Raw genomic sequence first — 15,918 nt, 5'->3', positions numbered from 1 at the left:
CCAAACATAACAATGGTCATTATGGCCAAACAGTTCTATTTTTGTTTCATCAGACCAGAGGACATTTCTCCAAAAAGTACAATCTTTGTGCAGATGCAAACCGTAGTCTGGCTTTTTATGGTGGTTTTGGAGCAGTGGCTTCTTCCTTGCTGAGCGGCCTTTCAGGTTATGTTGATATAGGACTCGTTTTACTGTGGATATAGATACTTTTCTACCTGTTTCCTCCAGCATCTTCACAAGGTCCTTTGCTGTTGTTCTGGGATTGATTTGCACTTTTCGCACCAAAGTACGTTCATCTCTAGGAGACAGAAAGCGTCTCCTTCCTGAGCTGTATGAACGCTGCGTGGTCCCATGGTGTTTATACTTGCGTACTATTGTTTGTACAGATGAACATGGTACCTTCAGGCGTTTGGAAATTGCTCCCAAGGATGAACCAGACTCGTGGAGGTCTACAATTTTCTTTTTGAGGTCTTGACTGATTTCTTTTGATTTTCCCATGATGTCAAGCAAAGAGGCACTGAGTTTGAAGGTAGGCCTTGAAATACATCCTCAGGTACATCTCCAATTGACTCAAATTATGTATATTAGCCTATCAGAAGCTTCTAAAGCCATGACATAATTTTCTGGAATTTTCCAAGCTGTTTAAAGGCACAGTCAACTTAGTGTATGTAAACTTCTGACCCACTGGAATTGTGATACAGTGAATTATAAGTGAAATATTCTGTCTGTAAACAATTGTTGGAAACATTACTTGTGTCATGCACAAAGTAGATGTCCTAACTGACTTGCCAAAATTATAGTTTGTTAACAAGAAATTTGTGGAGTGGTTGAAAAACTAGTTTTAATGACTCCAACCTAAATGTATGTAAACTTCCGACTTCAACTGTATATACACGTTTTTTAATAATTGATGATAACACAGTTAAACATGGATGTTCTGATAGGAGCATGCCCTTACCTGTCGTGCCTCAGTGCCCTCATGTCCACATACACAGTAGTTGGGTCTGGTCCTGAAGTACCCTGCAGAATGACAACATGCCAGGGTTAGTGTCCGAGCTAAGATGTCTGTTACACTACATTACCACTAACACAGTACTATTAGATACTACTAGCATGTTAGTGGTCAACAAAAAGCCTACAGTTCACACGGGTTGCGAATGGAAGCTTTGAGACAAGTCCAACAAACAATACAATGAAGAAACTATTCTACAAAAGATTCATACTGGGCTACTAGCTACAACACTCAAACTGAGATCACGGTGGTGGAAGACAACGATGAGGAAGCATGAAGGCATTAAAACTCAACCAAAAGAACAGGACAGAGCAGAAGTCAAATGACAAAGTGCATCACAAAACAGTCAGAGGTCATATCCAGTATGATTCACATCATGCAAACAGAAGGAAACCACAAAACTAAACAACAAAAATATTTAGTTTTTTTAAAGAGGAAAGGTAGGGAGGGAGGGAGGGAGGGAGATGTGAAATCCACTGAGGCAGGAGAAGAGAATACATAGCCAGATGGAAGGAGCAAGAGAATAGAGTGGAGGTGGGCATGGTGATATACTGAATCATGTCTGAATGACACTTCAAATACATGAGCATACACAATCTGTATTTGTCCCTTAAATAGACCGTAGAAGGCTTTGGTAGTTCAGTAGAGGCTTGACTGGCCAGACACGAGAGTCCAAGCCCACAGTAGAAAACCCACAGGCAGACAAAACAACCTAACGTTAACATACATTACACCAGGCACATAGGCACCAACTTCAACAGTAGTGTGTGTGTGTGATAGCAATAGTAGATTTCTATCTTATAGGTTAGTGAACAATTAAATAACTCATTGGAAGAATAAAGAGAAAACAAACGCAGAATCTCAATTGCATTTCCTTGATTCCACTTTTCCCCAGCCCTCCCCAGCCTAGCTCTGGTCCAAGGCGTTACGTGCGGCTTGCTGATGCTGAGCCTTCCTCAACACACTGGACCAGACCCATCTCCAATCCAGCCCCCTCCCCTCCCCAGGCAGATTGCATTACACCTGTGATTCAGTAGCATGTATTAATAGTGTGGCGAAGGCTTCGGCAGAGGAAGCAGCACCACCCAACACCCACCACCATAGCAAAGACAACCATAGAGCTGCACATGCTAGACTGATTCAGCCCAGCCATAGACAGCCAGCCATAGAGCTACACATGCTAGATACTGACTCAGCCCAGAGCACAAGGCATCATCATAAAGCAGTATGGCAGTCACTCAAACAATAGTCACTCCAAAAGTCACTACAGTCACACCAAAAGTCACTACAGTCACACCAAACTATACCCAGTCCTAATAATGTAGGACAATACTAAAATACTTCTTACATAGCAAATACTGCAATCATACTACTACTAAACGTGTCCAGATGTGCTTTAGCCAACTATACTGAACAAAAATATAAACGCAACATGCAACAATTTCAAAGATTTTACTGAGGGGCCGTGCATTATCATGCTGAAACATGAGGTGATGGCGACGGATGGATGGCACGACAATGGGCCTCAGGATCATGTCACGGTATCTCTGTGCATTCAAATTGCCATCAATAAAATGCAATTGTGTTCATTGTCTGTAGCTTATGCCTGCCCATACCATAACCCCGTAACACTCTGTTCACAACATTGACATCAGCAAACCGCTAGCCCACACAACGCGATATGGGTGGTCTGCGGTTGTGAGGCCGGTTGGACATACTGCCAAATTCTTTAAAACGACATTAGTGGAGGCTTATAGTAGAGGAATTAACATTCAATTCTCTGGCAACAGCTCTGTTTGGACATTCCTGCAGTCAGAATTCCAATTGCACGCTCCCTTAAACTTGAGACATCTGTGGCATTGTGTTGTGTGACAAAACTGCACATTTTAGAGTGGCCAATTATTGTCCCCAGCACAAGGTGCACCTGTGTAGTGATCATGCTGTTTAATCAGCTTCTTGATATGCCACAACCGTCAGGGGGATGGATTATCTTGGCAATGGAGAAATGCTCACTAATAGGGATGTAAACACATTTGAGAGAAATAAGATTTTTGTGCATTTGGAACATTTCAGGGATTCTTTATTTCAGCTCATGAAGCATACATTACATGTTGCGTTTATATTTATGTTCAGTGTATATGGCAGTACAACACTAGTTAGAAGAGTTGGCTAAAGCACATACCGATTTGGACCGGGCTAGTACTACACTACAATACTTCCACAAGGCTAGAGTCATATGGTGTTGTTTAACAGTTCCTCCACAGTTAAGAAGTTGTGTCCCCTCTCCAGCTCTCTAGGTCTCAGACAGACAGTCCCTTAATGCAGGGTTTCCAAACCCTCTTCTTGGGCCCCCACAGACATTTCACATGTTTGTTTTAACCATAAACTGACACACCTGATTCAATTAGTCAAAGGCTTGATGATTAGATGACTGCATTTTACATTTTAGTCATTTAGCAGACGCTCTTATCCAGAGCGACTTACAGTAGTGAGTGCATACATTTCATTTCATGCATTTTTTAAATTTATTTAAAAAAAATGTGTACACATTTTTTTGTACTAATTGAATCAGGTTTGACAGTTTAGGGTTAAAACTAAAATGTGAATCGTTGAGGGGGCCCTAGGAGAGGGTTGGGAAACCCTGCCTTTGTGTACTAAAGAGAAGCAATCCGAATGAGCTGTGGCAGTATTTATCCCAAACAAGAGGCCACACTTGACAAGTTGCCTCAGCACAGGTTAATGTTCCTGTACTGCAGAGTTTTAATATTAAAGAGCTGACCTTTTCTAAGTGCTAAGAGCTTTGCTAAGAGTCTCAGATGGCACCTTTAGACAATAGAACAGGAGTAGGCAACCATGGTCCTGGAGTGCCGCGGCACTTCATGTTTTTGATTTAACCAACTTTGAAGACCAGGTGTGTTGAATTTAGGCAATCACTGAACTATTCAAATTAGCTCAGTTGGTCTGGTGTGGTGCCTACTGCTGCAGTAGAACATCTTGCTGCTACAAAAAGTCTGCATCCCAAATGGTACCCTACTTCCTATATATTGCACTACTTTTGACCAGACCTCACTTGCCCTCTTCAAAAGTAATGTATCATAGGGTGCCATTTGGGACTCAGTCTATTATAGCTCCCCAGAATGGCCACGGTTTTCTTTTCCTATCCAATTAAATTAGTCAGCATCACCATACAGAGAAGCTCTCAATCAAACCCCTGTGAGCACAGTCTTTCTCTTACAAATCCTGATCCCTCATAAGCGACTAAGGAGTCTTGACCATAGCTGTGCCTGGCTATGCTACTGGTCCCGGCCCCTACCCTGTCCCTCCTACCCTGTCCACCCTATCCCTCCTGTCACCTGCCTGCTTGCAACACCTGATGAAGAGGGTGATTAGGGAACATGAAAATCCCCTACCTGGTCAGCAAGCTTCCCCAGCCTGTGAGGCTATAGCAGCAGCAGGAGGAGGAGAGTGAAGAGGAGGTAGGAAGGAGAAATTAGGGGGTGGAGGGAGGGAGGGAGGGTGAAGACAAAACCAAGTATGAGATATGTGGGTGGGGTTATGCAAAATAACAGGGGGGGGGGAACGAAAATGTCAAATATAGAAATGGAAAACATTTTTTTTGAGAAGCAGTCTTAACTAATAAGAAGCTATGTTACAAACTGGGCTTATTAATAGCCAATAGATCAATGTTAGGTTAGAACATTTGGGGACATTTAAAGTACAATAACCGTTACATTTACATGATTACATCCATGTATTCTCAAGTTAAGAAGAATGTGTTAGAGGTAGCCTAATACCTTATTTACAATAAAGTCTAAAAGGGAAAAATCTATACATGTTAAATAATTATGTTAAATGCAACAAACATTTTTAAACAGGCTTCTCGATTGGGCTTTTTAATCGATCCATTCAGATTTCATTGAACAGATATGTACACCTGAAACAGGTGCAAATGGTATACTTATCTCTATCTCGTTGACATTTGAATAGTAAAGCTTACAATTAGATTTTACTTAAATAATAAAGCTTGCAAAATAAGTTGAATCATGTAAAAGAATGAGCAGCCCAAAATTAAAGCATGACATAGCAGCATGTGCAATGCTTATAGACAGCGGCGTTCCAGAGACATAGGCTACGTCCCAAATGGCACTCTATTCCCTATATAGTGCACTACCTTTGACCAGGGCCCATAGTCATGTACCATTTAGGTAATAGGGTGCCATTTGGGTTTACGCTGGGGCTGTGTCTGGTAATTGGTTGTTGTTTTTATGAAAAGCAGAGCAGTAGAGAGGGTGAGATATGTACAGGATATCTATGTATGTTGGCTTTTCATCATGTAAACCCTGATAGGAGGATTAGTACTGTAGGCCCTAGGGCCTGTAGCCAAATACCTGCTGGGAAAATCTCAACACTCCAAGATGCAGAGGAAATCTCAGACATCTCCATTTTCAGCTAGATCAGCTAGCATTATTGTACAACCCACTTTGTGCATACCCGCATACCAAATAGAACCCTATTCCCTATATAGTGCACTACTTTTGACTAGAGCCCTATGGGCTCTGTGTATGTAGGGAATCGGGTGCCATTTGGGACTCACTGAAGCCAGTGTAGAGAAACATGGAATTCCCCAAGCACCCCCAAAATACAATTCTGCCTGCATCATGACCAGATGTGGAGAAGACTTATCTTGTTGGAGAAATAACCTGTGTTGTGTTTCCAAGGTATCATGTTTCTCATCAGAACCACATGGTTGTGTGTGCGTGTGTAGGCTCACAGAGAATACTGTTGCTTCCCAGGTTAAGTCACACAAATACAGACTTGACAACTCCTAAATCAGATTCATCTCTCCTACCCCAAAAAACAAACAAACCGCAATGCAACTAGTGAATTAACAAAGTCTCTAAATAAAACAAACAACTCATTTCCAACCTGAGGAATAGGCTATGCAAACGATACTGAAGGCAGAGAGAATGACAACAAGAAACAGTAGCAACCCTTTAAACTAACACAAGACTACAACAGAGCCACAATAGACACCCACTGGCTAACATGTATGAAAGAGCATATCGTCTACTGTGGGTAGAAACATTGGTAATAATATCCATTAAAATGTGGGATGCAGACAGAGCTTTCCTTTTTATTCAGTCTATCAGAGTTCCACTGGCGACAGACAGAGACAGCACCCAAAGACTCCTTGCCAAATACTGAGCTTAGTAAGAGTTGCACATTTTATACAACTTTTTGAGGGACAGAGAGGGCATGGGGTTTGTGGACTAGAGCAGGGAGGTGGAAGGGGCTGACTGTACCTGCAGACAGATAGCCAGATTGACTCTGCAGCCGAACGAGGTGCTGACTGCTCGCGGGTGGAGGCCCAGGTCTTTGAAGAGCTTGGAAAAGGATTGAGTCAGAGCTATCCTGGGTCTCTCCTCTGCCACCACCACACACGTCCTGACCCGCGACAGGTCCAGGCCTCGAGACTGATGGAGAAGGGGGAGGGACAAAACAAAATGCATTAAATTGGATCAAACCAGAACTAACCAGGCAAGATGAGTCTGGGCTGACGGACTAGAATGTAATCAATCAATAAGTCAATCAATATTTTTACATTAGAGGTTGTCACAAAGTGTTTTACTCTCAGATCATCACATTGCAATAACATTTGATCTTATCTCAGTATCATTGTTGTGGTGATTTGGCGGATGGATACTTACCTTGAGGGAGTCGGTCTGCAGGCCCAGGCCCTTGGTGCACAGCTCCATGACGCTGTAAGAGCAGAAGGTGTCCCTGACTTTGTATTGGCTGACAGCTAGCAGCCACAGAGCAGGGTTCACCTCCAACTCTGAAGGCGGGATCAGGATGGACTGGTGGCCGGAGTACACACTACAAAGTACACACAGGAGACAGAAAATATGAGCATACAAATACACATACACAGAGTGAATACACAAAGGATACACAGAGTGAGTACACACTACACACAGGAGATGGAAACGGAGTTCTACTCTGAGCTCTACATAGCCTGTGTGCACATAAACTTAACATAAAAACGTTACTCTTCACACCAGTGACATGAGCCATTATGTACTTCCGACCACTACCAATCTAAACAACACACTTCACTACATTATATATTCAGTGGCTCCATTTACAATGCAGGCCAGTGCCGTTTCATCAAGGCCAAACCAACCTCTGTAGTACAGCTAGCCAGTAGCTAGTGCATTATTCACAATATAACAACTAGGGCTAGCTTTGCATAGGCATCAATCAGAAACACTCCCAATCTGAAACACACGCCCGCCATATAAAACAGCTTTGTTCTTCAGCAAGGGCCTGGTTTCTGGACAGCCCCCCGCTGATCATATTTCCATATGAACATTTCACAAGTTGAGTGATGCCATGCTGGAGAGAGAGTTTCCACTGGGAAGGCGAATAGAGAGAGAGCCAGTGGAGAGTGGAGCAAAGCAGAGATACATCATTACAAGGAGACGGACGGCGGGCTAGGCTAAACACAGCAGAATAATGATACATCATCACAAGGAGACGGACGGCGGGCTAGGCTAAACACAGCAGAATAATGATACATCATTACAAAGAGACGGACGGCGGGCTAGGCTAAACACAGCAGAATAATGATACATCATTACAAAGAGATGGACGGCGGGCTAGGCTAAACACAGCAGAATAATGATACATCATCACAAGGAGACGGACGGCGGGCTAGGCTAAACACAGCAGAATAATGATACATCATTACAAGGAGACGGACGGCGGGCTAGGCTAAACACAGCAGAATAATGATACATCATTACAAGGAGACGGACGGCGGGCTAGGCTAAACACAGCAGAATAATGATACATCATTACAAGGAGACGGACGGCGGGCTAGGCTAAACACAGCAGAATAATGATACATCATTACAAGGAGACGGACGGCGGGCTAGGCTAAACACAGCAGAATAATGATACATCATTACAAGGAGACGGACGGCGGGCTAGGCTAAACACAGCAGAATAATGATACATCATTACAAGGAGACGGACGGCGGGCTAGGCTAAACACAGCAGAATAATGATACATCATTACAAGGAGACGGACGGCGGGCTAGGCTAAACACAGCAGAATAATGATACATCATTACAAGGAGACGGACGGACGGCTAGGCTAAACAGAGGAGAATAATGCATAAGGCTGCATTGGGTCCCCCCCTCCACCAGGGTGAACATAGCAGGGTTTCTTCAGATCAGATAGGTACAGGGGAAGCTGTGTGTGTGTGTGTGTGTGTGTGTGTGTGTGTGTGTGTGTGTGTGTGTGTGTGTGTGTGTGTGCGTGGGGGGACATGGACAAAGCAGAGCTAGATGTGTGTGTGAGGTGATGAGTGGGCAGTGAAGTGGTTAGGACGGTCTAACTCGCTCTCTGTCTCACCTGCAAAGGCACCAGATGACGAAGCCCAGGCCGCAGTAGGGGTCCAGACAGATAGCCACCTCACGGGAGGGGTACAGCTCACACTGCAGCTTGATAGAACGGCAGAAGGCACTGGTGGCAGTGTGAGACATCTACACAGTCGGGAAGACAAGAACAATCACATACGGATTACAAATGTAGTTTTATCATTCTACTTGGCAAGAGTTGGGGTCCTAGCCGATCGCTGTCCTTGTCAAGCCAAACATGACAACCAGTGACAAGGAGTTGGCATGATGGCTCATACAGACTGGTACTCTGGCTAACTTGGCTACAACACAAACCAACAAAGACAGGCTACATATTGGTATCATTTGTACCCATGCTGTCATCTCATGTGCTTTACTAAATAATAGCCATGTAAACAAATGAAGTACAACAGGGCCGTGTTTCAGTCATTCATTAAAAAAGTTTCAATTGAACCGCATGAGAATTAGGAAACGCATTCCAGAAAACAATTCATCCAAATATTCTCATGAGCTGCTACTGTGAGTACCACTGCCTGAATCCTTGATCTTAATGAACGAATGAATTAAATGGCAAAACAATGACTCAACACAGGCGGCTGTATATACGGTGGGTTAATGCTGTCAGAACTGTGTGTGTGTGTGTCCCCTCTCTAGTAGATATAAAGCTGTTATTGTCCCATTATTAAACAGTAGTTCCACTCCAGCCTGAGACCTTGTTAAAGTGCAATCCCAGCTGCATCCCAAATTACACCCTATTCCCTATATATAGTGCGTTGGTCAAAACTAGTAGGGAACAGGGTGCTATTTGGGACCCAGACCAGTGGTAGGAGCAAACATATATTCACACAGAGGCCCAGATTCAGGCTTTTGTTTTGGTAATTAGTGTACAGCACGAAATACATTGTTATTTAGCATTGCTGAACATCCCAACATCCCAAAGAGGCTATTTTGTTTTAGTAAACTACATAAGAGAGCCCCACACACTACAACAATTCTCCCCCACCACCTAAGGCAACATTATTCTTCAATGTGTTTATAGCAGGGGGAGGAACAGAATAGACAATCGCCTCTTGGTGAAGATGAATACTCGCTTACAAAACAGGGAGAAAATCCACTAAGCCTTCGTCCACTGAGGAACTGATAGCAAATGTCTTCCCTTATTGACCAGTGAAAAGATACATCTTTCACAAGATGCTGTTTCACTGGATTTCCTACTGAGCTTCGTCAGACAGACAAAGGTTTCAACAAGGCCAGATTAACTGTGAACAAGACCTTCCATTGTATGGGAGAAGGCATTCTGATTGAGCATTGTGCAGTACAGTGAGAGATTCAGCTATTCATCCACAGCAGAGGGATGGGATCAATAACTGCTTTCATGTTTATGAAATGTCACCACTATCTTTTCACTCAGACGATCACGTTCAAAGTGTATGTAACACAGCTTGTTCCTGTTTCACTTCATATGCTTTTCGAGATATCAGCCTCCCTGATAGGAGAAGCACATTCTGGTTAGAAGTGGTTTACCTTCACTCCTGCTAGCATCCCTGTGGTGGACACACTGAAGTCCAGGTAGGCCAGTGTGTCTGGATTGGAGGGCTTGTACAACAGAGGAGGTTTCTTCTTTGGCAAATCATCTAGAGGAGCGAGAGAAAGGAAAACACCACTGTTATCACCAGTACCATCATACAGTGCATCTGGAAAGTATTCAAACCCCTGGACCTTTTCCACGTTTTGTTACATTACAGCCTTATTCTAAAACCAATTTCATTAAATTGTTGTATTTTTTTCAATTTACACACAATAACCCATAATAACAAAGAAAAAACTGTTTTAAAAAAAAAAAGGTTTTGCAAATATATATATATAAATAACAAAACGGAAATATCACATTTCCGTAAGTATTCAGACCCTTTACTCAGCACCTTTGGCAGCGATTACAGCCTCAGGTCTTGGGTATGAGACTACAAGCTTGGCACACCTGTATTTGGAGTTTCTCCCATTCTTCTCTGCAGATCCTCTCAAGTCCTGTCAGGTTGGATGGCGCTTGGCATTCAAGCCAAAGAGTTCAATCTTGGTTTCATCAGACCAGAGATGTTGTTTCTCATGGTCTGATAGTCCTTTAGGTGCCTTTTGGCAAACTCCAAGCAGGCTGTCATGTACCTTTTACTCAGGAGTGGCTTCCATCTGGTTCAAGAGTGACCATCGGGTTCTTAGTCACCTCCCTGACCAAGGCCCTTCTCCCCGATCGCTCTAGGAAGAGTCTTAGTGGTTCTAAACTTCTTCCATTTAAGAATGATGGAGGCCACTGTGTTCTTTGCTTCGAAACAATCCTGTCTCAGAGCTCTACGGACAATTCAACCTCGTGGCTTGGTTTTTGCTCTGACATGCACTGTCATCTGTGGGACCTTATATAGACAGGTGTGTGCCTTTCTAAATCATGTTCAATCAATTGAATTTACCACAGGTGGACTCCAAACAAGTTGTAGAAAGATCTCAAGGATGATCAATGGAATCAGGATGCACCTGAGCTCAATTTCGAGTCTCATAGATTTGTAATAAATGTGCCAGAATTTCAAAAAATATGTTTTCTCTTTGTCATTCTGGGGTATTGTGTGTAGATTGATGACGAGCTTTTAAAAAAAAAAAACAATTTTAAAATAAGGTTGTAACAACAAAATGTGGAAAAAGTTAAGGGGTCTGAATACTTTCCTAATATACTTTAAGTAGATGATAAATTATATTTCTGACATCGTCATTTGTCTCGATTGGTCGCAAGATCTTTGCATCGGTGTCTGTTGTAAAGAAGTTGTGAGGAAAAAGTATTTCTTAAGAGCGCACTTCTTCCAGAGCCTCTGGCTGAGGTGGCTAATGGATTCTCTCTGAGGTGAGTGATGCAGCGTGGGTAAATGTAGTCTCTTACCTGTGTCCAGGACAGGAGGCCAGGTTCTGACGTCCACTGCTGCCGACGCCTCCTTCGACCTCAGCAATTTACAGATCACCGCTGTGGTCATCATACACGCCGAGCGGCTCACCTGGGGGCACACGCACGTTAGGAAAGACACACACGTTGGGACACAAACCTGTTAAGACACGCAAGCTGTCACGTCCTGACCATAGAAGCTTTTATTTTCTATGGTAGAGTAGGTCAGGGCGTGACGGGGTTTTGTCTAATTAAAATTTTCTATGTTCTAGTTTCTGTTTATCGATGTTGTTTTTTGGGGGGATGATCTCCAATTAGAGGCAGCTGGTCATCGTCTCTAATTGGGGATCATATTTAAGTAGATGTTTTTCCCACCTGGGTTTGTGGGAGATTATTTTGAGTTAGTGTATGTTGCACCTCTTCGTCACGGTTTGTTGTTTTTGTATGTCTTCCATAGTTTCACAGTTAAATAAAAATGCAGAACGATACACGCTGCGCCTTGGTCTCGTTCATACGACAACCGTGACACAAGCACATGTTCAAACACCAACGCATGTACGCACCTGCACACGCGCACTGTAAAATGCTCCAGAAATGGCCTATGAGTGAGAAGGGAAACTCCTGCTCTAATATCACCTCCTACACGGTGCGTCTCCTTTTACATTTTCATTTCCCTTATCTAAATAAAGGTCAGTTGTGATGCGATGACTTGATACGTGGATGTCAACGAGGCACTTACCTCCACGATCATCTTCACCGTGGGCAGAGTGGTGGCGATGTTCTGGGGGTGCGGAGGTCGCACGGTGATTGGCACACAGCCCGCGTACAGGCACCCGTAGAACGCTGCGATCAGGTCAATCCCTGCATGAAGGACACAGAGAGAAGAGGAGAGGAGTGAAGGGGAGGAAAGAGGAATGAAGAGGAGGGAAGAGAAGTGAAGAGGAAAGACGAATCTAAAGGCGTAAAGAATATTAGTCCCCGTCCCTCTGTCCATGAGACCCTGTGCTGAATCAGAGCCAGCCTCCAGACTCTCAGGACAAGGTGTAGTATTGAGCTGGCTGTCCTAGAGACAGTTAATTGAATGGCTCTCAGGCAATCACCCTTGTCGGGATTTGTCCTGCTTGACTGAGTTTCTTCATTATGGACCTATGGTTCACTCTGAACGCTTGAATGTCTCTGGCTCCCAAATGCTGATGGAGTTCCAAATTAGAGTTCTACCTTTTAAAACCTGGAACATTCAGTCCAGTCTCTCGCCAAAGGCCTTAAAAATGGATTTGTTTGCGTCACACTGTGTATGCCATTCAAGATCAGCACAATCTTGCTGGAAGTACTATTCTATCATAGTGGGATGTGGCTCAGGACCTCTTGTCTTGTCAGCACTGAATGCTTCTAGGTTGATGAATGATGACAAGGAAACAGAACCTATCCCATTTGCGCGCCAGTGGGGTGTAGATGTTTAGATGTTTCTTTTTATTGTAGCGACACATGATGGGACGGAAAGCTTAGCTTAGTTTATCATGGCTAATTTATGCTGTATGGATGAGGTAGGCAGATAGCCGAAAGGTGGGAATGGACAGGGACAACACACAAACCCAGTGACAGACATGTCGTGTGTGTGTGTGTGTGTGTGTGTGGGTGTTGGTGCACCAGACATACCAGGGGGGTAGACGAGCGCAACGTGATCCCCGTCCTGCAGGTGTCCTCGCTCCGCCAGCATGGTAGCAATCTTCTCTGCTCTCTTATGCAACTGGACACATGACAGCGAGCTGGCTATCGTCCCCTGTAGTCACACACACACGAAAACACACACAGAGAGAGAGAGAAAGAAAGAGTGACAGAGAGAAACAGAGAGAGAAACAGAGAGAGAGAGACACACAGAGAGAGATACAGAGACGAGAGAGACACACAGAGAGATACAGAGAAACAGAGAGAGAGAGACACACAGAGAGAGATACAGAGAGAGAGACACAGAGAGAGATACAGAGAGAGAGACACAGAGAGAGACACAGAGAGAGAGACACAGAGAGAGAAACAGAGAGAGAGACACAGAGAGAGACACAGAGAGAGAGAGACACAGAGAGAGAGACACAGAGAGAGACACAGAGAGAAACACAGAGAGAGAGACACAGAGAGAGAGACACAGAGAGACACAGAGAGAGATACAGAGAGAGACACAGAGAGAGACACAGAGAGAGACACAGAGAGAGACACAGAGAGAGACACAGAGAGAGACACAGAGAGAGACACAGAGAGAGAAACAGAGAGAGAGACACAGAGAGAGACACAGAGAGAGAAACAGAGAGAGAGACACAGAGAGAGACACAGAGAGAGACACAGAGAGAGAGACACAGAGAGAGAAACAGAGAGAGAGACACAGAGAGAGATACAGAGAAACAGAGAGAGAAACAGAGAGAGAGACAGAGAGAGAGACACAGAGAGAGATACAGAGAAACAAAGAGAGACACACAGAGAGAGAAACAGAGAAACAGAGAGAGATACAGAGAGAGAAACAGAGAAACAGAGAGAGATACAGAGAGAGAAACAGAGAAACAGAGAGAGACAATCAGAAATTACCACAGATACAGTGTCATGCAAAACTGCTGAATCAATACTAGATAGCAAGAAAATGATGATTTACAGTCAACATTTTCAATGGGTCTTTGATGGGGCTACTTCAAATAAAATACTGATGTGTTTCTCTAACAGCCGACAACAATGCCGACTATTTCAGTTGCTACTGCTGTGTTTACAAAACAATCACAATACAGCCAGGCCACACCTACCCTTGAGTTGAGCAGTGTGTAAAGCACATGGTCTGGAGTGGTCTGGGCCCTCCATTGTAACACTTCAGAGAGAAAGAGGAACTAAAAAAAATAGAAAGAAAGAGGAAAGTAAGCCTGTCGCTGGATGGCCAGGTCACACTGAGGAGGGGACATTCTGTCTCCGTGTTAAAATCAGACAGGAGGACAACCAGGTGTCACAAATCACACCCTATTCCCTGGTCAGAGTGCACTACGTTCGCCCAGGGCATGCATAGGGCTCTGGTAAAAAGCAGTGCACTATATAGGGAATAGGGTACCATTTCAGCCTAGGAGAAAGGTACAGTAATTATAACCAGTGCCAGGGTTGAAACATTTCACAAAACCTGTTAGCCTTTTGAGGAGAAGATGTTACAGTCCTTTTCATATTAGAAGGTGACACGCTGAGTTCTTAATAAAACAGCATTCTACAATGAACTGCACTCATAGAGAGACAGAGAAAGACAGAGGGACAGAGAAAGACAGAGGGAGAGAGAAAGACAGAGGGACAGAGAAAGACAGAGGGAGAGAGAAAGACAGAGGGACAGAGAAAGACAGAGGGAGAGAGAAAGACAGAGGGAGAGAGAAAGACAGAGGGACAGAGAAAGACAGAGGGAGAGAGAAAGACAGAGGGACAGAGAAAGACAGAGGGAGAGAGAAAGACAGAGGGACAGAGAAAGACAGAGTGAGAGAGAAAGACAGAGGGAGAGAGAAAGACAGAGGGACAGAGAAAGACAGAGTGAGAGAGAAAGACAGAGGGACAGAGAAAGACAGAGGGACAGAGAAAGACAGAGGGACAGAGAAAGACAGAGGGAGAGAGAAAGACAGAGGGAGAGAGAAAGACAGAGTGAGAGAGAAAGACAGAGGGACAGAGAAAGACAGAGGGACAGAGAAAGACAGAGGGACAGAGAAAGACAGAGTGAGAGAGAAAGACAGAGGGAGAGAGAAAGACAGAGGGACAGAGAAAGACAGAGTGAGAGAGAAAGACAGAGGGAGAGAGAAAGACAGAGGGACAGAGAAAGACAGAGTGAGAGCAGAAAGACAGAGGGACAGAGAAAGACAGAGGGACAGAGAAAGACAGAGGGACAGAGAAAGACAGAGGGAGAGAGAAAGACAGAGGGAGCAGAGAAAGACAGAGGGACAGAGAAAGACAGAGGGAGAGAGAAAAGACAGAGGGACAGAGAAAGACAGAGGGAGAGAGAAAGACAGAGGGACAGAGAAAGACAGAGGGACAGAGAAAGACAGAGGGAGAGAGAAAGACAGAGGGAGACAGAGAAAGACAGAGGGAGAGAGAAAGACAGAGGGAGAGAGAAAGACAGAGGGAGAGAGAAAGACAGAGGGACAGAGAAAGACAGAGGGACAGAGAAAGACAGAGGGAGCAGAGAAAGACAGAGGAGACAGAGAAAGACAGAGGGACAGAGAAAGACAGAGAGACAGAGAAAGACAGAGGGACAGAGAAAGACAGAGGGAGAGAGAAAGACAGAGGGACAGAGAAAGACAGAGGGACAGAGAAAGACAGAGGGAGAGAGAAAGACAGAGAGACAGAGAAAGACAGAGGGACAGAGAAAGACAGAGGGACAGAGAAAGACAGAGGGAGAGAGAAAGACAGAGGGACAGAGAAAGACAGAGGGACAGAGAAAGACAGAGGGACAGAGAAAGACAGAGGGACGAGAGAAAGGGGCAACACATGAGCTCCATATCGGTGCAGCAGATATAAAAGACAGTGTGAGGAATGAGAAGGGGACAAGCGTGTCTCAGCTTAT

At 44.3% G+C, this 15,918-nt stretch overlaps 1 protein-coding gene across 11 annotated transcripts in view; it reads right to left on the bottom strand.

The window, feature by feature from the left end:
• dip2ca (disco-interacting protein 2 homolog Ca) overlaps nucleotides 1-15,918 on the bottom strand; it is a 236,232-nt gene that overhangs the window by 11,630 nt on the left and 208,684 nt on the right. For 9 of the 11 annotated variants that reach the window (XM_082973357.1, XM_082973359.1, XM_082973358.1 and 6 more), the window contains 10 exons: nucleotides 14,141-14,221; nucleotides 13,014-13,137; nucleotides 12,097-12,218; nucleotides 11,358-11,469; nucleotides 9,962-10,071; nucleotides 8,433-8,563; nucleotides 6,721-6,889; nucleotides 6,316-6,486; nucleotides 4,423-4,452; nucleotides 959-1,020 (listed from right to left, as the gene is read on the bottom strand). In XM_082973357.1, the coding sequence (XP_082829483.1) occupies nucleotides 959-1,020; nucleotides 4,423-4,452; nucleotides 6,316-6,486; nucleotides 6,721-6,889; nucleotides 8,433-8,563; nucleotides 9,962-10,071; nucleotides 11,358-11,469; nucleotides 12,097-12,218; nucleotides 13,014-13,137; nucleotides 14,141-14,221 (1,112 nt within the window). The remainder of the gene's footprint in view (nucleotides 1-958; nucleotides 1,021-4,422; nucleotides 4,453-6,315; nucleotides 6,487-6,720; nucleotides 6,890-8,432; nucleotides 8,564-9,961; nucleotides 10,072-11,357; nucleotides 11,470-12,096; nucleotides 12,219-13,013; nucleotides 13,138-14,140; nucleotides 14,222-15,918) is intronic. The other 2 variants (XM_082973360.1, XM_082973367.1) reach the window with 1 other exon arrangement.

Source organism: Salmo salar, chromosome 03 (assembly GCF_965601325.2).
Source record: "Salmo salar chromosome 03, fSalSal1, whole genome shotgun sequence".
Taxonomy (NCBI): Eukaryota; Metazoa; Chordata; class Actinopteri; order Salmoniformes; family Salmonidae; genus Salmo; species Salmo salar.
This window is presented reverse-complemented; position numbering and strand designations above follow the sequence as displayed.